The sequence below is a fragment of the Leuresthes tenuis genome, unplaced genomic scaffold (assembly GCF_036924035.1).
Source record: "Leuresthes tenuis unplaced genomic scaffold, fLeuTen1.0.hap1 SCAF_8, whole genome shotgun sequence".
NCBI lineage: Eukaryota > Metazoa > Chordata > Actinopteri > Atheriniformes > Atherinopsidae > Leuresthes > Leuresthes tenuis.
The window spans coordinates 8,149,630-8,176,232 of record NW_027325362.1 but is presented as its reverse complement, the minus strand read 5'-3'; the positions used below and the strand labels follow the sequence as shown (position 1 = coordinate 8,176,232).

The 26,603-nt window shown below is 37.9% G+C and overlaps 1 protein-coding gene across 2 annotated transcripts in view; it reads right to left on the bottom strand.

Annotated features, from left to right (window-relative positions):
• The window catches only part of kcnh1a (potassium voltage-gated channel, subfamily H (eag-related), member 1a), a 52,764-nt gene that overhangs the window by 12,081 nt on the left and 14,080 nt on the right, over positions 1 to 26,603 (bottom strand). For both annotated transcript variants that reach the window (XM_072390667.1, XM_072390668.1), the window contains 6 exons: positions 25,754 to 25,872; positions 25,227 to 25,619; positions 17,017 to 17,174; positions 14,284 to 14,555; positions 6,129 to 6,328; positions 2,860 to 3,112 (listed from right to left, as the gene is read on the bottom strand). In XM_072390667.1, the coding sequence (XP_072246768.1) occupies positions 2,860 to 3,112; positions 6,129 to 6,328; positions 14,284 to 14,555; positions 17,017 to 17,174; positions 25,227 to 25,619; positions 25,754 to 25,872 (1,395 nt within the window). The remainder of the gene's footprint in view (positions 1 to 2,859; positions 3,113 to 6,128; positions 6,329 to 14,283; positions 14,556 to 17,016; positions 17,175 to 25,226; positions 25,620 to 25,753; positions 25,873 to 26,603) is intronic.

Sequence of the window (26,603 nt, the reverse complement as noted above, 5' to 3'; positions counted from 1 at the left end):
GCACTAATTTATGTTGAAAGGCTCAACATGACCATATGAGTTAATATCATAAACCGCATAAATCATCAACCTTATTAACATAATGTTTGACAACAGAACAGTCCGTTGCAGATGGCCTTTACTTGTTTCGCCACAATAAGAACCTCAGTCACAGTAGCCTGATTACTACCTTGGGTCCCATTAAAATCTCCATACAGGTCAATGGTAGAGTTTATACCACTTTTCTCTAGTCAATTAATTGATTCTTTCATTTTGATAACATGTACAGAATACCAGCACTCAATGTGTCCAGTTTAACATGGGGCAAGAGTCAACACGACTGGGTTTCAGCAATAAACCTCCATTAATGTAAAGCAAGACATCAGCTAAAAAACACTATGGATACACAGGCACAAAGCATTCCTAACCAGGAGGACCAAGGTCCAAGAGGACACATCTGTAAAGGAAAACAGTGAGAGGTATGACAAAGTGCCTGTCAAAGTGAGAGGTATGACAATCAAAAGTCAAAGCATAAAGATACATCCCAAATAAGAAACATATCGAAAACAGCAATATCAGACAGAAATTGTAAATCTGTACCAAGATAACCACAGAAAGAAATTCTCTAGACAGGTAAAAACCAAGTAAAATGACTAAATATAGAATATCTTATTATATAGGTATATCATGGGGTCAATAAATCTTTCCAGCTAAAACAAGTTTAACTCTATTTTATGAAACCAAGCATAAAAACGTATCTGCATAAAGGATTATCTTGTAAAGGGGGAACGCAGACAAATGAGAAAAGACTAGAAAAAAGAATCTTCTAACCCCACTGTTAATAAGGACCAATAAGGTCAATCAGTATTAAAAGTTTTCTCTTTTGAAACACTCTGATGTTTGTCTGGTAAACTGTTTCACATGATATGGATACAAAAGGCCCTGGTGGGTCTGAATACTATTCTATTAATAAATTACTTTTAGTGTGTAGTAACAGCTGGTCAAAAGAGTAGTTCATTAGCCTGCTGTTTCCATTTCCAGAATTTTTTTTTTTTTTTGAGATGATGTAGAAAAATCCCAAGTCATACTGACGACAACGACATGATATGACAAATCACATGTGTACTCTGACAAGTATTTGAAATCCTCTTCATTCAACATTCATATCTGGGAACTTCTGTATTAAATTAAATAAAATATCTAGTACACTAAGGCATTGTAGCCTGTTTTACAGAGACGTGGTGCACTGTGCTGACCAGCTCGTTAGTAGCAGTCTGTTTGAGTAGGTGTGAACAAAAGCTGTGCAGTTGTATCCAAGCAACCAAAACAACAAACTGAAACTTCCTGCCATGCTCTGTAAAGCCCAGTAAGTCTGTCGACTCAGGTGAGTCCCACGTCTCCCTGTTTTAAAAGGAAATAATCTTTTTTCAGATTTGAGTTTTATGAGTCAGTGTTGCCTTGCATCCACTATTTCAGACCCCTGAAGACCTCTTTATCATACATTCCATCAAACCAGCAGAAAATTAGCAAAGCTTTTTCTAAATATTGATGAAAACTCGACCAAGGCCTCCACTGCCATGTGCTCTGGACATGTTACTGTCAGGACTGTGAGGCACAGGTAATGATCTTAAGTTTCGAGGACTTCAAGATCACAGCTGAGGTTTTATCTTTTTTGTGTGCACAGATGGTAAATAATGAAGCATCATCCTGGAAACATGAGCTGCAGTTCAAGCCCACCACTCAAGGCTCAGAAAGTTTTAAAACATGGTGAATTTATTTTATCGTTGTTTGGGTTCTATAATGTTTTGTATGCATTTTCTTGTTGAGCATAAATAAGAGCCCATCTAAAGACATCTTACAAACTAGCTTTGGCTATCATGTGCCAGTAGGCAGCACTGGCACATGATATGTGCCATATGTAATCCTACAGCAAATTAATAATAATAGAAAAAAATGTCTTGTAAAATGACGTAGTAATGCATGCTTCTAGAATAAATGATTTGATTGAAAAAGGTTCAGGTAAAGCTGAAAATAAAAGTGTAGCTGAGGGGACAGTGTATCAGACAAAAGCAAACAAATCCCGAATCCACCACTCAGCAGAAAATGATCTTCAAGCAGCTCATCATTCACTGCAGTCAGAAAAAGTTAGTAAGGAGCTGCTGCACAGACAAAAAAAGTGTTTACAAATATTTTGCAAAAAATTATCTTGTTGCCATGGTGAGAAACAGTTCAATTAAAAAAATCCCAGAGGCCACTTTGAGCCGCATTTCTTCTGTTGTCACTAACATTTTTCAAGCGTCGATGTGCCTCTAAGATCATGATAAGGCACTACTTTATCTACAGATCTGCTTCTAAGATCTTTATGTCACAGATTAAGAAATCTGTAACTTTGCTTTATCCGACATGTGAGCAGATTTGGGTGAAAGGAAAGTGTTTAATTGCATTTCTCATAAAATAAACATGTGGTAAATTCCAATATTAGCCAAGTATTATAATCATTTGGTTAAAAATTATTGGAGAATTCTGAAAATATTTTCAAGAGGACATATAGTGCCTACAGCAATTAATCACATGGTTAATCAATAAACGTTTTAATTCAAATGAAAAAGTAAAAATAGTTTCCTACACCAAGTGAGGAAACAAACTTTATTTCACAGTTTTATGTTTTGTTTTTAATTTGTTGTAAAAACAAAAAAACAAAAAACAATAAAAGCTCATTTTTTAGAATGCGGCTGAAGCCAATATCAATTCAGTTCAAACTATCTAAATAGTTACAGCCTCCTTGGAGTTCTAATCAAAGCATATTTCTGACGTTTAAACTCCTCTCTCGTTAAAAGAAAGCAACAGAGGTCAGGACAACTTCGAAAGCACTCAGCTCACCTAAAATGGCCACCACCTCATCATCCTGAATGACCTCCAGGGATCCCGACACCACGAAGCAGAGGCTGTCCACGCTTTCACCAGCGTGGTAGATCAAGTCACCAGGAGCACAGTGGATTGTCTGAAACTCCATGGCGAGAGCTCTGAGACACCCATCACTGGCCAACCGGAAAGCCGGATGCTCTTTAAAAACTTTACGGTTAAGATGAACACAAATATCTGCTCTCATGTCCTTTGGACAAATCTGCAACACCTGGAGAGAAACAAGAGTAGAGAGAAGCAGTGGCAGCAAAGGATGAGGGCTGATTGATCATCTACAGATGATACTTATCACAGTTCTCTGTATATCACAATTTGTGGCATACACACATGTTCAATAATTTAAGTGTTCTGACAGAGAGCTGGCAACAGATTCAATTACGTTAAAAGGAGAATAAAGCATTTTTTATTTTGATTTGTTACCAACTGTGCATGCTTAGTCTTTTTGAGTGGCTGGAGAGCCTTGCAGTGGTGTAGTGGCATCTTGATGAGAGTATATTGTAGCCAGGAGGTTTGGTGCCACATGAGCTTCTTCACAGACATTGTATAATCCACACACCCCTACCCCTCTCTGGCCACTTTGACTTGTTACAATCCAGTCTAATGACAGAATGCATAATAGCTACTCAGCACCAAACGTTGCAGTTTCACCAACTAAAAGAAAAAAAAAGTTTCAAAATTGTGCCATGATCACATTTCCCACACTTATATGTTAAATACAGATATATTATATGTATATGTTAAAATTCCACTGCTGCGTGTAGCTGCATGATGACATCATTCACCTGCAAAGTCTTGATACATGACATTGTAAACACGTAAGAGACGACTGGTTTTCTCACTAATTAGGAGGACAGCTGCAGGATGGCATCACTCAGCTGACTGTCACGCAAGAAGTTGCTAAATTAAGACTCATCCAGCCCATTCTTTTCTGCAGTCCTTTAACTGTTCCACAGTAACTCTCTCCACTTATGATTCGTTTCTTTTCTACTTCACACTTACTTGTACATGGTTAGGGTTAAGAGTTTAAAATACGTGGTTAGAGGTTGTAGTTTCTCATCATTGATGGTGCCCCACATAAAACGACAGCCTAACGATTTGTTACAATCTCAGAATACAAACCATGGATTGTGAAATTACAATATACCTATAACATGTACCTGTTAACTGCAAACAAGGTAAATAATTTCTCTCTTCAGTGTGGGATGCATAACTTGCAAACAAACCAATGAACTAGAGCCCCCTTTTTAAAATTCAAACTCCTTTTGTAACGCAGCTGTTGGGGGCTTTCAAACTTTTCATTTTTCCATAATTGATGCCAATCATCTTATCATTGAAATATAACAGCTCAAGCTATTCATAACCCTCATAATACAACCCAGCATGCATTTAAATTAAACAGAATTTAGTTTTTGTTAAGGAGCAACTTGTTTTATGCTTCTATAAACTGCAAACACCTGTGTCCACACACCATTAACAAATGCACCCAGCACCAAACATCTGTAGAGGTACGACAGATGGGATGGAATGATGGAAATTCAACATCAACAGCAAAATTATAAATCAACAGTTGTTTTGCTTCTGATCACAACCAAAACTGAGTATAAAAAGACTGAAGAGAAGTCTCTTCACAGGAAATACATCTGTATGTTAAAGCTGATCAGCATTTAATGTTTGACTCTAATTTTACTTTCATATAATCAAAGGCTGTTCATGCTGAACTGAAATGAAACTGTTAACAAACAGTCTGTTAAGAAGGGCTGTGGGAGCTCATTAAACAAACATACTGTCTCCAGTTCATTTCTGTCCTATCTGCCTCATAGTTTCTGCTATTGTTCTCGAAACATTAATTAGCTGTCACTGAAAAACCAACACGTTTCAGTGGATAAAACATGTGGTTTAGAGTTCACTAAGTCAACGTGAATATGTCCAGCATTAACTGCATATTTCATATCACATGAGGACAAAATTAAGGCAGCTACCAGCTGCCCATCTGCCAAATGTCACCGAGTGGCAGCATGTTGTTCAAGTGCACCTCGTGAACAGGATGCCAGGCTGTCATAGGGCTCTGCCTTTAAAACCAACCTCTTTGAAGATGAATGCTAAGCAGAGATGGATTATGTGCCATATTTAGAGCCTTTAGTGTTGCCTGCAGCCAGACAAATAAATAACCTGTAGATGCAATGTAAGTCTAAATGAGTATGATTTTGATTACAAGTGAGTCGTTAAGGTGCACAGATTCTGCTGATGATAAAATCCCTGTTATTAGCAGGTAATGCTTGTAATTTCAAGTGAAAAAGTAAAATGATTAGACTTTGGACAGGTGGGTTTTTATTAGATCCAGTAATATGAATTCTTTTAGGCTTCAGATCAAAAGAATGACACCACTTCAGTGTATCTGCTTTCAGCTATAAATGTTTAATTTCCAAATGCTCAGATCATTATAACGTAATCTGAATTCAGCAGGATGACGGGAGATAACTGTGTTACTGTGGTTGGTGTACAGATACCTCAATGATCACCAAGGCAACAGACTACCTTTCTGTAGACAGAAAGGTACAGAGCCTTTTAGGATGTGTAGGGTGTGCAGGGTTCCTTGACTAGTAATGCACCAGTCATGGGGCATGCTGTCGTGGCAACACTGAAAACGTAGGTGAAGATGTACGTTATTCGTCTTCTCTTCTTGAATGTGTTCTTGGCCCTAACCAAGTAATTTTTAACATATAACCTGAAATAATACTTTTAATGTATAATGAAGAAGTAATAGAGTGAAGGAAGTCTAAATGAAGAGGTGAGAAAACAACACAGTCTACTGAAAAATCTTGAAAAATACACATAACATAAAACTTTATATTTGTGCCTTTGAAGACATGTCATCCAGCATGACAATCCAAGAAAAGTATATTTTGATGCAATATGCCATTACAGGTTCAGTTTTAATATTAGTTATTGCAATATGCAATGATGTGTTCAGTAATGATGAAGGACAAAGGCTAGAAACAGTCCATCTCTGCTTAGAGCAAACAACATCCACCTCTACAGCTGCCTTATTAACACCTAATGTTGTTTTTTCATCTATACAAACACTAAAGGTCTAATAACATTCAGAACTCAGCTCATCTGGATTGAGCTGGTTAAAAGTGGAAGCTGTTTTGAGAGATTGCAGTAGTTATTGCAGTTTTTATTATAGAAAATAGCTTGAAACAGCCAGTAATCACATGGTGACATACCTTTTCAGTGTCTATACCCCGAGACATGGACCAGGTGGAGGCAATGTAGTCCATAACTCTTTCACTCAAGCCTTTTGGCACCTGGTACAGTTTTAGGAAGTCCCGGACGCTGTTGATCATCTCATGGTAACGATTAGTGTTGGCGTACATCTGCTGGAAGATGGTTGTCACGTTACCAAAAATGGTGGCGTACAGGAGGGCTGGGGAAACACAGACAGCATGAAAGCAAAGATCTTTTACTGGCCTTGAAAGTGATGACGGGCATTAGTTATGCTATTTGCTGTTAAGATATCAATATTAAGCTTAAACATGTTTGTATAGATCTCACGAGTAAAAGTTTTAAGAGAAATTAAACCTATGAAAATCTGTGAAAATACATTAATCCATTCATAAAGTTGTTGTTTACAAGTCCGGTCATGACAAAAAAGAAGAAGAGGCCAAAAAAATTGTGCGCATCAGTTCACACATGCAAACATCAGGTCTACAGAGGATCAACTTGAGAAGAATAGCCCTCTAAAACCAAATGCAGTGTATAAGAAAACCAAAGAAATATCTCAATACTCTATTCTTAAATCCACATTAACAAAGTCTTCCAACAACGCATGAGCAGTCATTTTGGTACACAACCATTCCATGCAGCTGCATTTATTTATAGCACCCACCATTTGATAATACTATAGTATAAAAGCGAGACATAAGAGGCATAGTTGGAAAAAGAAATACTATTACACTGAACAAACTGGATTATGTTTTCTTTTTCTACTGGTTTGTAACGAATGACCTTAAGAATGTGTGAGGTGCACACATTCTCACTGCATTTCCTTCTTTTGTATGTAGGAAAAGGCTAAGAATATTCTATGCTATTTGCACGTACGCATTGTTTATTTATCAGACCCCTGGACCATTTCTTGAAGCCCGTCTTGTGTTTTATTGGTCATGTGTTTCTGGATATCTTGTTGAAATGCAAACCTTCTCCACTGCCTCAGAGCCTGAGCATTCGGAGTGGTTTTCAGTCAGGATTGTTATCAAACTTGAGGCATCCATCTCCCCTTCTACCCTGACAAGTTTCTCAGCCCCTGCCCTTGAAAAACACTCGTTTAACCGTAGGGATGGTATTAATGAGCTGATGCACAGTGCCTCAAGTCTGTTTCATCAAATCAGAGGATTTTGCTTCCCTTAATTTGCAAAGAGACCTTTTGGCAAATTCTTATTGATCAGGAATGGCCTCTGTCTGCCCACTCTACCATGAAGGCCTGATGGTTGTTTCTTTGTAAGATTCTCCCATTTCCACAAAGAATCTCTGGATTTTAACCACAGGCTGTGAGTGACCTGTGTGACCAATTTTTCCCCTCTGGGCATACAGTACTGTGCAAGTCTTAAGACACCCCTCATTATATATTACCACAAAGATGGGAAATGAAAAAAATTTAAATTAAAATGTGCAACCATAAATAAAAATACATAAAAAAATTGTTTATACAATTCCAACAAGCTTGAAAGTCAGTATTTGCTATTGACCTTTATTCTTCAACACAGCCTGAACAAGCCTTAGACAAGCTTCCTTTGGCATGCCTCAGACTTTTCTTCCTGTTTGCTCCTGCTTTCCCTTCTCTTCCCTTCTACCCTTCCATAGAGACCATTTCTGATAAGGCTTCAGTGAAAAGTAGCTAGATCATGTGAAGGTTCAGAAGCATCTCTCAGGTCCTGTTTCAGGCCTTTGCTGGGTTTTTGTTTCCAATTCTTAAGGTCTTTGCTTCTAATAATGTTCTTCTGTCATCTATTCATCCAATTTTCTCAGATTTCTTTAAGGATACACTACACACCATGCTAAGATATGTCAAGTTTCCAGCTAATAGCTCTTTATACCTTGTCTCTGCAAAAAAGACTGTTTTGTGTTTGTCAAACTTTTTTTTTTTTTTGTAGATGCAGTCAGAGAAATGGGAACATGCTGCGTTTTTGTAACAGTCTGTTAGTAACAAAGTGCCAATGATATCATTTGAAATGAGTTGAGCTGAGTTTTCTGTTATGTGTAGAAAATGGTCCAAAAAAAAAATTTAAAAGATCGCCAGAAAGCCTGGGGTCTGGTCAAATAGCCTGTTTTTGCTTCAGAAGGTTCCCAACTGAGAGAAATTGCCCAGAAATATCTGAGTAGCAGCCATGATAAGAGACAACTTTTAAACCAGTGTTCGATTCTATTTGCGTGGATACATATATCAATAGGAGTGTGTGTCTGAGTAGTCTGTGACAGGCTTTTTGTTTAATTTCTTTTAATACCCAAGTTGATACTAAAGTGCCATTTTTTACCAAAACTTTTTAGGATAATATGACACAGGTGACATCGCCTCTGTAACACGATGAGACTGCATTGGATAAAGCATCGAAAGCCCTTTGTGCAGAATATTTATTGAACATTTGTAGTTTCAGTGCCGCAGACCTACATCAAAGATTAGTTTAAGTGTGGTCGGATTTGCATTGGAGAGCAGTCATCTCTCTATAAGTCCTTATGAATTTAGGGAAAGACCTCTGTAAAAGATGATAGGAGACAAGTTTTTTGACTATTTGACCGAACTCCTGGAGAACTATTGTTCAGGTCAACTTTAAAAGATTACAAAAATATCTGGATCCCTGGAAGCAAAATATAAAGAAATTAGGGGTGGATCAAGACTTTTTCACAATGCTGTAGAAAGTTGTTTTCAGACATGCTGTTCTTAATATTCATACACTTAATTTCATGATCAGACAGTGTGCCGCCTCAGATTTAATGTTGTTTTGTGTGGGAAACGCTTTAATTAATCACGTGGGAAATTAGTCATTACGAATCATCACCGCTTACAAATATAATCAGCAAAATTCCTGCCAAAAGGGAAAAACTACAATTACAATGAAATTCTGAAAAGACATCAGATATGGATATTTTCTAATAAGTAGTTTTGTGATTGAAGAATATTTGAAAAGCAACAGAGAGAGTACTGCAGAACATCCAAGGTGGATGAACTGGTGCAACAGCTGGCAGATGTGTGGCGATCAAAGCCATCACATGTCTGCTCTGTGTGAGCAGCGCTCTCTTGGCACTGGAGCCCTAATTAGCCCTGCTAGTAGGGATGGAGAGGAAACATGCCAGCAAACATTTCAATTATCCTCAGATGATGACAGTAACCTGTGTGCACGTTTGTGCATGTTTGTTTATGTCACTGTGCACAATCAAAGTGTTGAAAAAGTTCACGGGGGAGTAATACTAATTAAAAAGCGCTCAAAACTCCTCAAGGGGGAGGATAGCTCCAACTTTCATCCTTTCATGACATCGCTCAGCTGTGCGGCTACGTTATGTGTTAGAGCACTATGATATTCCTCACTGCCTTAACACTATTTCTATAGTCTAATTCAAATAGTCTATTTGGTAGCTCAACAGCAAGCATTATCAGATAATTAGATGAAGGAAGGTTTTTAACCTAACTTGTGATTTCTAAAATGAGATGAAAATCAAATAAAATTGCCAAAGTTTGGATTACTGCCCCTTGTGCCTGAGCCCAGATGGCAATGCTCTTTCCTCTGATTAGCAGTAAATGCTGCAACAAAGGAAATATAGTGGGCCTCAGCAGAACAAAAGCTTTATCCAGTCGGCAACATCCCTCCTCAGTTATTGCCGTACACAACTTCACCGCACGTCGCTAGCCATCAAACAGCTGGCTCATTTGAAGGTAGTTAAAACATAGTTGACAGAAACTCTAGCCCCAGGCCAACAGTTGCTATAGAAACAGGACATATGTATCGTGTGTGCGCACCCCCCCCCCCCCCCCCCCCCTTTTCTCCCCAACTCTCTCCCATGCCACCCCGCAATCCCTCGTCACGCTGTGATCCTCTGCTGCCAGCACCGATCCACTGGTAAAAATAGCTCAGTATCAGAGCATCCATATTTCATAGAGAACAGCCACGGACTTCAAGATTGCATCTAAAACAGAATCCTCCTAAGGCCATCTGTTTTTTTCGATATTCAAGATAATTTGTCACTCACAATGAAAATCTTAGACAAGGACAAGTCTGCAAATGAGTTTTGCATTTCCCTTGAGAGTATATTCATAAACCCGAACAGCCAAATCAGAAAGAAAGGTAAGGTGGGGAGGGGCTGTCTTGTTCTCTCGCCTCGTGGTGAGATTGTGGCTGACTAAAGTACAGTGGAGGTGAGGGGTGATTGCAGAGGGATCGCTGAGCTAAATTGATCTGGCGATGTCAGTTATTCCTCCGAGGTGTTGCTCTCAGTGTGCAGTCAAACATAACGGCGCTGTGCTGTATGCAGTTTCATAAGGCACAGAAGCAGAAGATACCTTATTAATATTGAGATGTGGAAACAAAAGCATGCTGTGAAAATCTGCCTCCTTCTTAGCAGATGGGATGGTTTGCTAAAGAAAATAGGGAAAAACTGTCAAATTAAACAACCTTGTGTGAAATAAAGAGACACTCTTCATATATACTTATAGACTACTATAAGAAACAATTTGTTTTGGTCTTTTAGAAAAACATATGCTGCAAAAAATCTAAATAATTCAACAAAATATAACACAGAAGACAGGGGTAATGAGAGAATTATGGCCAAGAATGACACTGCGATGCATGTCATGGTATTAAATTAGACTGACTGGAGCCGACCGAGATTGAAAAAAAAAAAAAAAAAAGTTTAAACTCATCATGCCTTTTTCAGTGTTGTATTGAATGTGCAGTGAAGTATGTCATGTTTATGTAATATCCAGTATCAGTGCCTTTTGTTCAGTTTCTGTTCTACAAGAAGCTGTTATGTAACTTGTTAAAGCAGGGATGCAGGAGCCTGTTTCAGACCAGCTTAAATTTTTTATTTCTTTCAGTGATTTACATCTTTCACTGAAAGCTGAGCTAATCAGAGCCCTTTAGGAGCAGTGTTGGCCTGCTATCAGGGTCTGAAATACAAGATTAGTAAAAAAAAAAAAGCTAGTGAGGCAAAAATTACTGAACTACCAGGTTACCAGTCTCTGGCCAGCTGCTGGCATCTTCTCTCCTCTGTGACATTACAGTTTTTGCTATATAATTATACTAAAAACTGAAAAAATGAGATGACAGTTGTTGAGTTGCACCAACAATTGTTTATTCAATCTGAGATTAATTCTCATCAGACTTCAGAAAAAGTAGGCTTAAAATATCAAGTCCAGAACTACCACTGCAAATGCATCCAAAAGAGATCCAAGTTGGGTCAATATTACCAACTCCAACTCCACCTGCAGCAAACCAGTAACCATCTTCCCTAATGCTTCACAGAGGGGCTTACACACTGAGGAATCACACTTTTATCTCTATAGCAACCATCATAAACCCATAGATTTGACCATAAGACTTTTCCACTCGTTTTGGGAAAACTTTTGGAAACTCTGCCATGCACACTTCAGTTTGATGTGTTTTTCAGTTGAGCTGTCACTTATGGAACTGTCGAGCATCTGCCAATGCATATTAGACACACAGAGAAACTCTGGAGGGGAAGTTGCTCTGAGCCTCCCCCCTATAAGCACATCAGTGTACCCCAGGGTTGTGATGCAGAGTGAGAACTACACTTTCTAATATTTTAGGTTTTTTTTGCGTTTGCTCTGTAGGTTCATGCAAAGACCAGCACACTTCCTTGGTCTCATTTCAAGTAACTGAAAATTTGAGGGCACAATTTACAATTCAATGGGCATAAATTGCCAAACATTCAACACAGATATCACATATTATGTGCACCTGCTGTCCAGAGATGTGCTCTGTAACATACAGTAGTTATGATCACCCCAATTAAACTTGTCTTTACAAAAACGCTCTTGCAAGCTCAACTCCTTGCTGCAACATGGCTCTGCAATGATAATCAGCTCATGCTGGTCAAACTGAGAGCACACTGTCTGAAATGTAAGATGAAGATGAGAAAAGATGAATAGAGTAGAGTCATGCTTAGTTGAACCGTACCATGAAACAGAAAATCCGCAGTTGACTTAGTAAAGACTTAGGCAGCATTTTGTGGGTCATAGAAATTTGTGCCCGTAACATTGATCCTTATGTTGCTCTGAAATGTTATATTCAGAAATGGTGTTTTAGCATTCCTTGACAAGTATTGGGGGTGTTTGAGAACTCAATTGCCTTTCTTTCTTATAACTAGTAACACAATATGTTACCTTCACAATTCAAGTTGTTGTCAAAACAGAAATCTGTTATGGTTTACATTCATCATACCTGCCGGTGAGTTTTGGTGCCAAAAATCAAACAAAGAAATACATGTAAGAAAAGGTTAGCATTTGTGGATTTTGGTATTCAAGTTTTAGTATTCTTTGCCTTCTAGTCTCATGGTTTCATGTGTTATGTAAATTTAATTAATCTGTCCATCATCATTGCTTTGTTCTTTGTTATTCTACGCTCTGCTTTAGTTATTGTTAGTGCCTTGGTCCCTGCTCTGTTTTGGCTCAGTTCTCTTTGAGTTCTGGTATTCAGTTTGAGCTTTAGTCTTTGTGATTTGTGTTTTATTTGTTCCACTCCTCTTTATTATATTCTATCATTTCACTTTGCATTCATATTGAATAAAGTTTAGTTTCTGGATTTGTTTCTCACTGACCAGTTTAGCGTCATCATGTGTTTATTTCTGTTTGTATTCATATTCATCCTCATTTTTAACTTACATTTGTATTTCTTGTGTGGCCTTTTTGGTTTAATAGTCTTTGGACATCCAGTTTTACTGTGCCCTAAGTTTCCTTAATAAGTCTTTTTGGTTCAACATTAAGTTTGCTTTTATCTGCATTTGGGTCCACTTCTATCTCCTCTACATCACAACAAGAAATTCCCTGACTCGTCTCTTTGGCTCCTAAGCAGGCAGTCTGTCCTGCACACGTCAGTACGCACGTGTAGCTCACTTAGCGAGCAAGATAACAGAGGGGACAGTGTTTCTGTCACAGAAGTTCTTGAACTATTTTGAATTTGTTGGTGAAAGAGACAAGACAAAAGAGTTATATCGTGACAGGATGATAATAACTGTCAGCAAAGAACTGATCTTTCGATTTTAGGAGTGTTTGGGACCGATCCTGCTGACAAGGAACCCTCTGAAAATATCCAGTCAAAGTAACTCTACCAGGCGTTGGACCGAGGTACAGCAGTAGTAACTAACAGCTATGTTTCTTTTATCGCCATGCTTGACAGCTGGTCCAATCTTCCTGTTCAGCTCAATAGTACATTCCTTGGTCAATAGTTTTCCTGAAAGAAGCATTATCTTAAGCACTGACATAAAACATATTAATTACTTTGTGCTTTTGATCCTCATGAAGTGTGGTTTTATAGTTTCTAATCAAATTAAATTGGGTTTTAAGTTTTATTGCAACAAAATTAAATTAGTTAAACCTAAACTGCGGTTTAAATAGTTGTTGATTTCAACCTCCCTAATTCAAAGAGAATTTTAAAATTTGGTGCAACATAATATCATTCCGTGGTTTTATCTGGTTTAAAAGTTTAAACTGTTTTAACTCTTCCAACCAGTTTGTGAGTTACAGTAGCTCATGTGTTTGTGTGGGATTTTTCACAATCACGAGGACCATATGTGAGCAATCTGAGCTTTAATTTTGAATTAATTTTGCACAGTTTCATCAGAAGACGGTCCATCACTTAAATGCTCCTGCAGTTCAGTTCTTACAACTGATTAAAATATTGTGTTTACATCAAAATGTGCACTGACCTTCACAGTTTATTTTCAGTTTGAAGACATGAACTTTCCCATTTTTCATGTGAAAAAAATATTACAGGAGAAAATATTTATGTCTGCAAAAGTACCTTAAAAAGTGAAAGAACCTGTGCTTTGAGAATAAGCAAAAATGTTTAAGTGGGATTTCATGTACAAACAAAAACAGGTTGTAGACAGTGAAACATCATTGAGCAGACAGGCCACTGTCACTATAAATTACATAACTTACAGTCAGTAGGTCGACAGTGAAATAAAATCACACTGATGGAGAAATGTTGCTCAGCTGATCATCTGTAAGGTTCTATTTTCTGAACCTTGATGGCCGCTATTCATAATTCACTTATTTAAGTAACTCTGTGAATTGCAGCTTTCAAGAGCATAGCTGGCCTCCTCATGTATCATGTGTCTGCTACATTAGACAGAAGACAAAGCACTGCTACTCACATCCAATCATCATCATGGCCACTGCAAAGATTTTCTCTCCATCTGTCGTTGGGGCGATGTTACCGAAGCCGATGCTGGTCAGGCTGGTCATGGTGAAGTATAAAGATGTGATATAGACAGAATACTTGTTCGGCCCACCCTCCCACTTCCCTGAACCGCTGGCGTTGAAACGGTACGGCCTGCCAACCGTCTCAGCCAGGATGAAGAGCCAGCTGTCCGTGCGGACAATATTGGTTTCCTCATCGATAACCTCGTAATCACCAATGCTGTACCTGTAGAGTAAAAATTGTCATTTGTCATAAAATGCTAGATTAGGATTGTTGTGGTTAACACATAAAGTGAGCAGATATATTCACATCCAAGTACAAATGCTAATTCCAAACAGTAAAAGACATGCATTGAAAATGTTACAAGTAAAGATAAAAATACTAAAAATGTACCTTGTGACTGTTAAAGTATCACATACTACTGGATTTTAAGTGCTCGTGCAGTCATGCAAAAGCAGAATTTAACAACCGTAGTTGTGTGCCCATTTTGAACCACTTGGTACCCAACAAAGACACTAAAAACATTGGTTCTTTTCATTATAGACTAACCTGCTGATTAATCTCTCCATGATTAAGTTGAACGGTTTTGATTTGTATAAACTCAGAACACTTTTTATTAAATGATGATCAAAAAGGTATGATTTTTTATGCCAATAAGCTAATTAAAATGTGTAGAGTGTGAAGTCCCTTCTGTGATGTAGTGAAGCAGATGGGGAAAGGGGCATGAAAGAGAATAAATTCAAGTAAATCCTGTGGTGTGATGACATGGTAATAATGCACCTCAGTACTTACTGAGTGTAATGAGTCCAAACTTACATTTGCATGTTTCTGCAAAGCTCTACTACTGTCTTTAAAGAAGGAGTCAAATTTGTATTAAAATACATAAACATAATGTAATGTGTTAATGTCTATTAATGTATTGTGTTACTTTTAACTATTGGCAGCGACAAATACACTATGTTTAAATCCACATATTGTAGAAAGCCTCTCCTCTTTTTCTTTACAATGTCTGTAAAACAAATCAGAAATTCAATGAATCCATAGATCCAACATTTCTGATTCATCCTGAAAATGTCTGCTGGCTCTGAACAGTAAGATGCAGCATAATGTCAGCTGTCTTCACTCTACATGAATTCTTAGGGACTGTTCACTCTTCACTTCTATTTCAAAGAAAAAGTCAAGAGCTAATGGCACTGTGGGACTTTACAAAGCAGTTCTTTGAGCTAAAAGCTATTTTATTTTGCCTCTGTATTATTTTGCCATACACATAGGAAAAGAGCAAAGAGCAGCATGACCACAAAGACACAAAAGGACATGAAATGACCACAGAAATACACAAGCAAAATCAGACAAAGAGACACAATTTCTGCAAGATGGAGAAAAAATATTACGTTAATAAAAGCATTGTGTGACCAAAAAGATGTACCAAATAACGACAAAGAGACCAAAAATTACCCTAAACAAACACAAAATGAAGATGAAGAATTAAAAAGTGGGGACAAAGAGAAAAAAGCAGTCCAAAAAAAGAAACAAAAACCACAGACACAAAGTGACACAAAGGAACAAAAGACATTAACTTAACAGCTCCATGCAGCTGAGGCCAACGGAAATGTTTCTGCAGGTATTCACTGATTATTCAACGCTTGGCAGGTTTGAGGAACACTAAATCATTACAATGTTGTTTTCTTTCCCTCTTTATCTTTAAGTTTCCCTCTATTCCACACCACAGAATGCATGTCTGTCACTTTTAGCAGTTTGTTCCCTAACCAAACTGCATCACTGGAACATTTTTAAATAGTCTGAAAGAAGTAAAACCCAACAATATTTTTATTACATTGCAGGATTATGTGTTTTTCTTTTACAGCCCTGGTGTAAGAGCAGCTCTGCTACCGACTCTGCTCTTTTCTGGGTGGAAATGACAGAAAGGGGCTGCTGCTGTTGCTGCTGTTATCCCAGTTGATGATGGTTTAACTTTTCACAAGTCGGTAATGCGGCTCCGCATGTGACCATGGCAACCACAGAAACCACACAGGAGCTATTTTTGTTGGTATCGTCTGGGTTTGAGCACCACCAGCTTCATTTATTCCGGTTTGATTATACTGTCGGGACCAATTGACAATGTTAATCACACTGTTTGGAGCCTCTGTGAAACGGAAAATGTGTGGACAGGTGTAGAAGAGGTTGTTTTGAATAGATGAAAAATAATGAAGACAAAGGACATCATCAGCAATGAAACATATTCTCCCTGCTTTTATGTATCCAAGACATTAATTTGTCGTGATAATATCTGCTTAAATCTGTGTGTACATGTTCTCATAAACATAATAAATCACAACAAGATGGAAACTTAATGCTTCCATCACACTTGCCCCCTGCAGAGTAGATGATCTGATTAGACTTTGGAGCCCCATTCTCCATAAATTTGCATATTAAGGAGAAATAAAACTAATTCTCTTGTAACAAGAATAACTATCTGGCTTTTAATGCTTAAAAAGGGCATAAGTCCTTATTAATGCACAGATCAGTTTTATGGATATGGTCAAAGCATGAATACAAGCATGCATAGAAACTAAACCTAAAATGTCATGTTTATCAGTTTTTATCCCCTTTTTGACAACTGTATGCATGAAAATTAGAAATCCTGACTGTTATTCTGAATCAGAGAAGGATAAGGACAGTGACGTACCAGATGCAGGCCAGCCAGTGGGCAGCCAGCCCAAAAACACACACCAGCAGAACCAGAACAGCTGCCCCATACTCGATGTAGTGATCAAGTTTACGGGCGACCCGACCCAGACGGAGAAGCCGGACAACCTTAAGTGAGCTGAACAGACTGCTGATCCCCTGAGACAGAAGTAAAAGAAGAAATACTGTTCAACATTCATCTTTATGTGTCTTTACATGTTGAAACAGGTTATACTCCCAATCATATAGATATCTGCCTACAGACCTTATAAAATGCTGTTGTGGCTTTAAATGCTATAAACACTTACAATCTCCTGTGAATACTTTTGTTTTCAATCACTTTATTCTTTAATCTTCCCATTTATTACATTATTAGACCATATCAATTGATTTTTGTCTTCACATCTTGTTGGCCGTGATAGTTTTTCAAAGCCTTTAATAGAGCTTCAACAAAATGACATACAATTTTTTTTTGCGTTGTTTATTTCTAATGTTTTTAAATATCAGACTTCACAAACCGTCCTATAGGATTATAACAGCATCTACTTCACCATTTCATTATTATTTATTTATTGCGATGTAAAATGCACTGTAAATATGAAAGATGAGGTGATGAACTCTGACTTCCACATAAGTTATCAAAGAATAATCATGACAATTTTATATCTGCTGCTGTATGAAAGAGAAGCATTACTTTTGCATTTTAAAGAATCAACAATAAAGAATTTCAAACATAATGTTAAGATGATGAGAAAAATAAACGTTCAAAAACTGTTGAGTTGATTCCAAAAACATTGCAAAGAAACAATGAGAAGAAACTTTACAACTGTGAACAGTTATGTAACCAGCTGCTAAATGTCCACTTAGCTTAACTGTAGCCTGTAACACCCACTAAATGATTTAAAACTGACAACTGCAATCCCATCAGTCTGCTCTGGAGTTTCCTGCTGGTGGTATTGTGTATGTGTGTGTGCACTGTCAGAGATATTGATTTTGCTAATGTGCTGTGGTCTGCAATGGGAGTACAACTGCAGTGCTTGCTGTCACTTGATCTAATCCAGCTGCCTGCCAGACACCTCAGCTTCTCTGAAATCACCTTACAGCCCTGAGACCCTGAGAATTTAGTTATTTGTGCAACTGTGCCTTAGAGTTCTGCAGCCACGCTGCACAGACAAGTTGGAAGAAAAATTCCCCAGTTACTAAATTTGAAAGATTTTAGAGGGCAGTTAAGAGATTAGCTTTTACTGATGAGATGCCATTAGATGAGACCATTTGGCCAATTTTTTCAGCCACACACTCCTTTAGGTTAGTTTTAAGCTTCATATATGAATAAGCACTGAAGTCACCTTTCTGGTTGCAACAGAAATATTATATGATAAGACCTATTTACATTTCTGTATCACTTTCAACACAGAACAAGAGTGCACTGCATGCAGCCTCATTACCGGACAGGCGTGCACATGTAGGAGTGGCTCTTATTTCTGCAAACGATCTGCTTCTCCGATTAATCAAACAAATCTTATCATCCAATGAGAAAATAACAGTGCTGTCCAAAATGTTCCCCTTCAAGCATGTCCCTATACTTATTGGGTTTAACAACTGAGTGTTTTCACCTCTCTACCTAACACACACCAAGCAGGCAGCAAATAGGCAGCTGAGGAGACAGAGAGCCTGAGTGAAGTGAAAGATAATTAAGATTGTTACTGTTAGTGCAATAAAAACTAGCCAGTAAGAATTCTTTATTTGTGCACTAGTTCATAAAGCTTCAATGTGTCAAAAAGCAATAATTTCAACTACTACCAATCAACCGTTTGTGCGTTTTACATAAAAATAATGCAGTTGCTCTCACACTTTGACCACAAGATTCATGTAACATGTAATCCTTCTCTCACTCCACACATCCTGCTTCTTACAAGTTGAGTCCCAAATTCTCAACTGACAACAACGTCATACAAAAAGACGCAACCAGATGGAGCAGCACCGTTCAAAAACAATGAGGTTGTGGGACCAATCAAGGGGAACCTAAGATTTTTCCAGTAATATAATTGAATTCATTCCCAACCGTCCTGCTCAGAAAAATCTAGTCGGTGACCATTTCTCAGCTCTTTATTTCATTCATCAAAACTGGTGTTACTTTGTCTGACTTTGAAGACGAGCTAATGAGTAATAAGAACAGTAACCCTACAGTTTAATATGGCTCAACCTGGTTTGATTCTGATCAATAGTCTTCTTGAAGTAATCTTGGCTTTTATAGTACATTTTTCTCAATCCATAAGGTCAGTAAAATGCAGGATTCACCACCCAAAAACTCTTCTGACAATTGTTTTACCTTTCCAAGTTTAATCTCCTATTTTAAAATCTAACCAGATATCCATGATAATAATTATTTTTGTTAGTGGGACTGAACATTAAAAAAAAAACAGGAAATTGGAACCAGACAGGCATTTGAGGAAACACTGTCATCTTTAAAGTCTGGCTGATTCATAAATTCATATTGTGCTACGATGTGGTATGTCATCAGTGTATTAAGCTGATCTTAATAAGTAAGCAGAAGTCTTCTCAAAACAAAACTAGCAAAGCATTCCTTTCATGAATGAGGTCTGAATTACGTCAAATGTTTAATTACATGACATTATACAAAGGTTTGTTAACTTTTCAGTTCAATGGAAGTCACTGCATATATCTGAAAAAATGAATTCTCCTACTTGTCTGTATAAATAGTAGTTAAAGTAACACTAAATAAATCTTAATAGTTATTTGCTTCTGACTTCTTATGGAGTACAATGATTTTTGTTATGCGCACTCCCAGGCCTGAAACTGCTTGAAGCGCCTCCAGCACAGTGTTTTGCACAACCGTCACTTGACATTTTTGTGGGTATTTGATTGTGTCTTTGTGGCCTCTTAAACATGACAGCAAATTTATGTGTATGGCTGTACATGTGCAGGGCTCACACAGGGATTTGTTCTTATTACAGTGGTTTTACATCTCATAACTGAAGGGGGAGCCGGGAAGCAAATAAATGGAAATAATCTCTACTATAATGCTGAAACGATGATGCATAGAGTGCAACAAACCTACCTACTAATGTGACGGTGTGTGTCTCCTGTAGCACTAAATGACAACAGGGCTTCTATGTCACAGCTTTAAATAATGCTAAATGAAAAAAACTGGAAGTTACTAGTGGGTTGGGCACTCAGACTACTATGCTTGGTGCAAGAGTAATCTTTAATAGGCACTACTGATATAAATACAGCGTGTGTATATGTGTCTACAAGTGGAATAAAAACACAAAACTGGTCATTATCATATTCTCATCAAACTGGAGCCTACTTGAGTGACAGCTCGGTGGTTCCAATTCTTCTCATCACGTTCCATGCATGAACACAGGCAGAACAGGAAGGGGGTGGGGCCATGCAAACAGAATGGAGGGATGAGAAAGAAGAAAAAAACGAAGCACAAGTAAGAGAAAGGACACCTGATAATTGGTAAGGGACGAATAAACACATGAGAAAATCAATTATCAATACTGAAATAATAAGACACAAAAGAAAACCTGTATCCATGTAGTTAAGTGTGTGCAGTGTGACCAAATGCACTTCAGGCTTTATTAGAAACGACCAAAATAACTTTGACAGCTGCTCCCTGTTAATGATCCTCCTTTTTTTATTTTTTTAAATTTAGAAACATGTTCAGGGAAAACAGCCATTAAAGTTATTAATGTCAGACGTTAAGGACTGTAGCAGTAAGATGTTTTGGCGCAGGCTTAATAACAGCCAGTTGTTTACTCACTCTCATTTACCCTTGCCGGTGATTGTCTCAAAGCAATTTGGAACAAATTGAAGTTTTGGACACTGAAAGACAATCCTGCAACACATTCATATCCTTACCCCAAAAGTGTAAAGCAGCACTGTGAAGCACAAGCTGCGACTAACAATCACTTTAACAACTGAAGGGGCAGCTGTAGCTCAGGAGAAAGAGCAATTTTCAGGCAGTTAGAAGGTCCGTGGTTTGGTTCCCAGCTTCCCTGAGTCCATCGGTGTGAGTGTGATTGTGTGTAGCTTGTAACATTGTAAAGACTATGACATGCTGTATGGGTGTGTGTGGGAATTGGTAAATGTGGCTTGTTGTATAGAAGCACTTGAGTGGGCAACTATAGTATAAAAACGCATTAGAAGTACAGTCTACAGTTTAACTACATATTATCTTTCAAATTACGTGATTAATGTTAAGTTAATGAGATATATAACTGTAAAATTAAACAAAAAATGCATTACAATGTCCCACAAGTCCAACATGGCTGCAAGGAAATGACAATATATACATATATATATATATTTAGAAACACACACAGGCACATTAAACTTCAATTCCCAGTAAATGTTTGACATACAGGCTCAATAAGTCACATAAGACATACACATCAGTCTTGATATATCACCCAGATGACCGAATATATCAGTGGAAAAAAACTAATACAGCATGTGCCTGTTAGTAAGGAAGCAGACCCCCTCAGACACAGCAGACACACCTTTAAGGTTAGACCTTTTTGACAAAGCTTATAGTAGGTCTAGATAGCTGAGAACCTCTCATGATGCACCTTCTCTGACTCGGTTCTCTTTTTTTCTCTCAGAACATATGACATTATTGTTGTAATTAACTTGTGTTTCTCTTTCTCAGCAGGTGTCCCTGGTCTGGGGTTATGGTGTTTGTCATTCCCTCTTTCCTGTCCTCTCAACCCCCAGCTGGTCGAGGCAGATGACCACCCTTCCTGAGTCTGGTTCTGCCACAGGCTGCTACCATTTAAAAGGGATTTTTTTCTTCCCACAGTCACATCGTGCACGTGCAGGACAGGATATTAGATCAAAGAGACATTTCGGTGCAATCTGTTGGTTTCCTAAGCTTGACTACTTTTTAAAAATTTTTTTTACAAATTGGCTTTGTATGTATGAATTGGACTAATTTGGAATTTAATCAATTGGATTTGATAGGATTATGATTGTATTACAATGAATTGTATTCTAATTGGCTTCAATTGGATTGTATCCTGAAGTGCCTAAAGATGACATTTGTTGTAATTTGGCACTATAGAAATAAAATTGAATTAAATTGGATTATAAAAAAAGTAATATTTCATCAAATATATTTATTTATTGATAATAAAAAAAAAAAATCATAGGATAAAGATCTAAAACAACAAACTACTGGTGTTTACGGTAGTAAAACAATGATCACTAAATATTTCAGAGAGTCACATAACTGGGGTGGGTTCATAGGAATGGCCATCATAATAAACTACATATTTCATTCTGTAAAGCAGTATGTAAACATATAAAGCAGTGCTTCATCAGGCAAACATTGAACATGCTCAGTTCACACTACTGCACAGGCCACACAGCATTTATGTGAGGAGCATCAAATAGCCTTCTATGGAATACTCTATGGTCATAGTCAGAAAAATGGATGTTAGACACTACTGAGATCATTCAATCAGTCTGAGAGCATAATAACTGTTAAGTTGGTATTAAATATATGAACTATATTTACACAAAGTTAGAAGCTTTTAGCCTGCCGTGACTTTCTATGAGCGAGAAAATGCTTTATTTAAATTAGTTTATCATAGTTTTTACTATCAATGATTTCATCATTTAAATTTGTTCTCTTTAATTATCATCTTAAGCAACAGTTGGGACATTTTGTGTGCTTATAAAAGAATAATAAAAACAAGCTTTTCATACAATTTGATTAGTTTTTATCTTGATGATTCAGAAAGGATCAAATAACACCCACATTAGCCTTTAAAATTTCAAAAGGTTTTTGTTTTTCTCTTCTGCTGACCCCTGACCGTTTGTGTCCGATACTTCAACTTGTCAGCAATGAGGATGCTGAAGCTCTGAAAGACTAGAAAGGATCAAAATGCTGGGCCTGCAAAAACAACTCAATGCTCTCTGCCCGCCTACAAGCCTCTTTTCAAAAGCTTCACTGCTGCTTCACTTTACCTTGCACTGTGCGAGGTACCCGACAGTCCCCATGAGCCGAGATACAGCGAGCTGCTCACTTTGTTACATGCTATCACAGCACTTTGCACAGCCACAAAGCCACAACAACACACATACATCATGAAATATGACACATTTAAGCACTCTGAGGGACACAGACACATATAATGGTACACTGACTGAATGAAAATTGGCAAATGCAGAACCCTGAGGCTCCATTTAACGCAAGTGTGCGTGTGTGTTTTGTTGGAGGAAAAAAAACTAAGATCTTACAAAATATGCCATAGAGACATCTCATGTAAGCAAAGTCATCACTATTTCTAACACTATATAAGTGCTTTTTGAAATTATTTGGTCCCTATAAACACAACTGAACAACAAACAGCTTGTTTTCTTCCTGTATGTAAAAGAAAGCAGAAACCAAAGAGAAGCAGCTTTTCTGTAACCCTCCATTCACCACCACACCCTGAGAAGATTAAAAAAAACAAAAGAAAAACTATCAATCGTGTTTGAACTGAGAAAAATTAATGAGTAAAAAAGCAAGCCTTTGTTTAAACCGCATGTTTTCCCATGAATCCATCTATTTGTCAGCCATCAGAAGGTGTTAATGGTTTTGTGGCATCATGACACACCAGCTTACTGGAGGGTGCCCCAGTTTAACAATGCAATGCCACTTTCCCAATTGAAAAGTGCCAATTATCTTAAGATCCTGCGATGGCTCTCCAGCAAACCATCATCACTATGGCAAAACAGAAAATCCCCAAACAAACATATTATTGTGCTGTTTGGTAAGACTTGCTTTTTTAACATCACTACACAAAATGCAAACTAGAGCTGATTAACCTTGGTAATTAAATGTGGCTTTTTTTCTGGCTGTAGTAAAAAAAAAAAAAAAAGGTGCCTATTTGTTCCTTTTCACACAGCTTGATGTTGCAGGTAATAAAGCCTGATGTCAACACTTACAGCCCAACATTCTGCATTAAGCAACAGCTATCAGTCATTCAGACACTGATCACTTGTATTCTAATGATCCTTATGGCTTCAAACTACAGAGAAGGAGAGAGTCAAAACATTGTCCTTATAGAGAGAGTTTTCTTACAAAAACACACTACTTTAACTATTTATACTAACCAGATACACCTGCTGTAGGTCATTGATCATCCCTTTTCTACAGGTTTAAGCTTGTACTACGGGGCTCTTAATGGCTTCTTATTCACAAAGGTTTTATTGCACATACAGTAACATCCGTAGTTGGTTATCTTTCACATTAGTCAGGCTCACTAAGTACATTTATATGATGTTAGAAAAAAATAATCGAATTATGTTAACATGTAGTCTGAATTACGGAATCTTACTGAATCAAATTTTTCTATTTTGGACTAACACACTGAGATAATGTGGCTGGGTCTCAAATTTCTCCTACATGTATACATTCAAACTGGGCTCAGACGCGCCCCAAACAGAAGAGAAGGAAAAAGTTACAAAAGTTAATAACCACAAGTGATAGTGTTCATCTAATTTGTTTAAAAATAAATTAAAAGTTGTAAAGCTCTCCAATTCCCTGATCAACGTGATTCCAATTAGCTGCCTGCTTGACTGTTTTGGTCTGTTAAGTTAAATGTTGCTCTGGAAAAAGCCAACTGAAACAAGCAGTATGTGTGTATACTGCAACCTATATATAGTGAAGCATGATATAATCCAGTCAATAATTCCCCTTGCTTGTATACAATGTCTTTTTCCCAGTAATTACATGTCCTAGTTGAACTATTTAGCTTGCCTTAACTGAGACTGTAAAAACATACTGGCTGTATCCACAGATGCCTCTTTGTTGTGTGATTGGTGATGGTGCTGTCAACGCTAGGAAAATTATAGTAATGATGAAAACTTTCAAGAGCTCTGATGCTTATTGATTTATGAATCTTTCTATTCCTCACGAGCCTCCTGAAATGATTAACTTGTTTCACTCTCAGTATTTTCTGAATTAAGCGGTGATTAATGCTTCTGAAATGTCAGTAAATTGGTGAAAATGTGAGTAATCTCCCGAAAGAGACACCAACTTTTTGGTTTTGGTGGTAGCACCCTACGTATCTGGTTCCTCTAACCCAAAGTAAAGCAAAAAGACAACTTCTCACATATGAGAAGCAGGAAAAAAAGCAATGGGCTTGCTGATAATTTTTTCCTTTATTTCGACTGTATTACACATTTTAGACTCACCTCATCTACATTCTCAAAGGCGTTGATGACATCATACGGCAGGCAGGACAGCAGGTCGATAACAAACCAGGTCTTCAGGTAGTTCATTCGGATCAGCTTGGGGTCTGAGATGACCTCGCCAGCAGGTCCAACGAACGTGGTGTGAAAGTTTAAAACGATATCCACCAAGAAGATGACGTCCACGATGCTGTCTACCACTAGCCATGTCACGTTGTTTTGCTTTGTCTTAAAGGAGACATTGTAGGGCACCATGATGGCGGTGTAAAAGGTGAGGATGAGGATGACCCAGTCCCACGTAGTCTTGAACAGGCAGTAGTGCAGGATGATGTGAGGAGGCGTTTTTGGGGTCTCCTGCTTGTACTGAGGTAGGATGTCTGAGCCGAGCTGCAGTACCTGCCAGAAAGTAGTGCACAAAAGCTTAAGTCATGTTATCTTGATGCCGACTGAGCTCAGCTGCTCATATTGCTGTGCTAGTCTTAGACACTGACCACAATCAAAAAAACTGTTTTCAGAAAAATATAATTTACCTCAGCTAGTCGGGAGTGCTTGTGGACATTCTCTCCTTTGTGAACGGTGGGCTGCAGCTGCTGTAAGACTCCTCTGCTGCTTGTCAGAGCTCGAGTCAGCCGAGCAAACTTCCCCCAGCCTGAGGGTTACACACACACACAAACGGTTTGCATCTTTATTGTGATGGTTTCAAAGATGTATTGTATGTTTCCTGGGGCCTCAACATCTTTCACCAGCTTGTGGTAATGTGTGTCTGATAATACTTTTTCAGTACAGAACATTTTCCCAGCATTTGTTAATTAAACATATCAAAGCTTGATTACTGCCCCAGCATGTGGGTCATCAGTTGCTTCAACCAGCAACAAAACTGTGTTTGGATAAATCTTCCTCATCGACTGATTTTATCTGGAAATGTGCTCATGTACAGCTGAAAAAGACCAGTTCAAGAAGCCTTTTTTTCGGCTTGCAAATTTAAGTCCGATACACCACCGCAATGGCTGCCTGACGTATGCTGCTGTGTCTCAAAATTCCACCGATGTGATCTCAAAACACCCATTACAAGACAACAGCAATGAATGAAAATAATGGAAAAGTCCAAACGACATCTTTTAAATCTTTGCTTAGGATGAATAATACAAATTTCTATCACTAACAAGTAAAGCCCAGCAGCCAGCCATCCAAAAAAGCCTGATGTCACTACTGCCAGTACATAATGACCAGTAACCATGGTTATAAATTAGTAAATAACTATCTAATACAAAAGTGACGCAGTATAAAAGTCACAACATATACTGGTTGCCAAACCTCAATGACATTTTCCAGATTTGAGATATTGGAACTTTGCTCTCCTGTGCACAAAGTAACATAAGT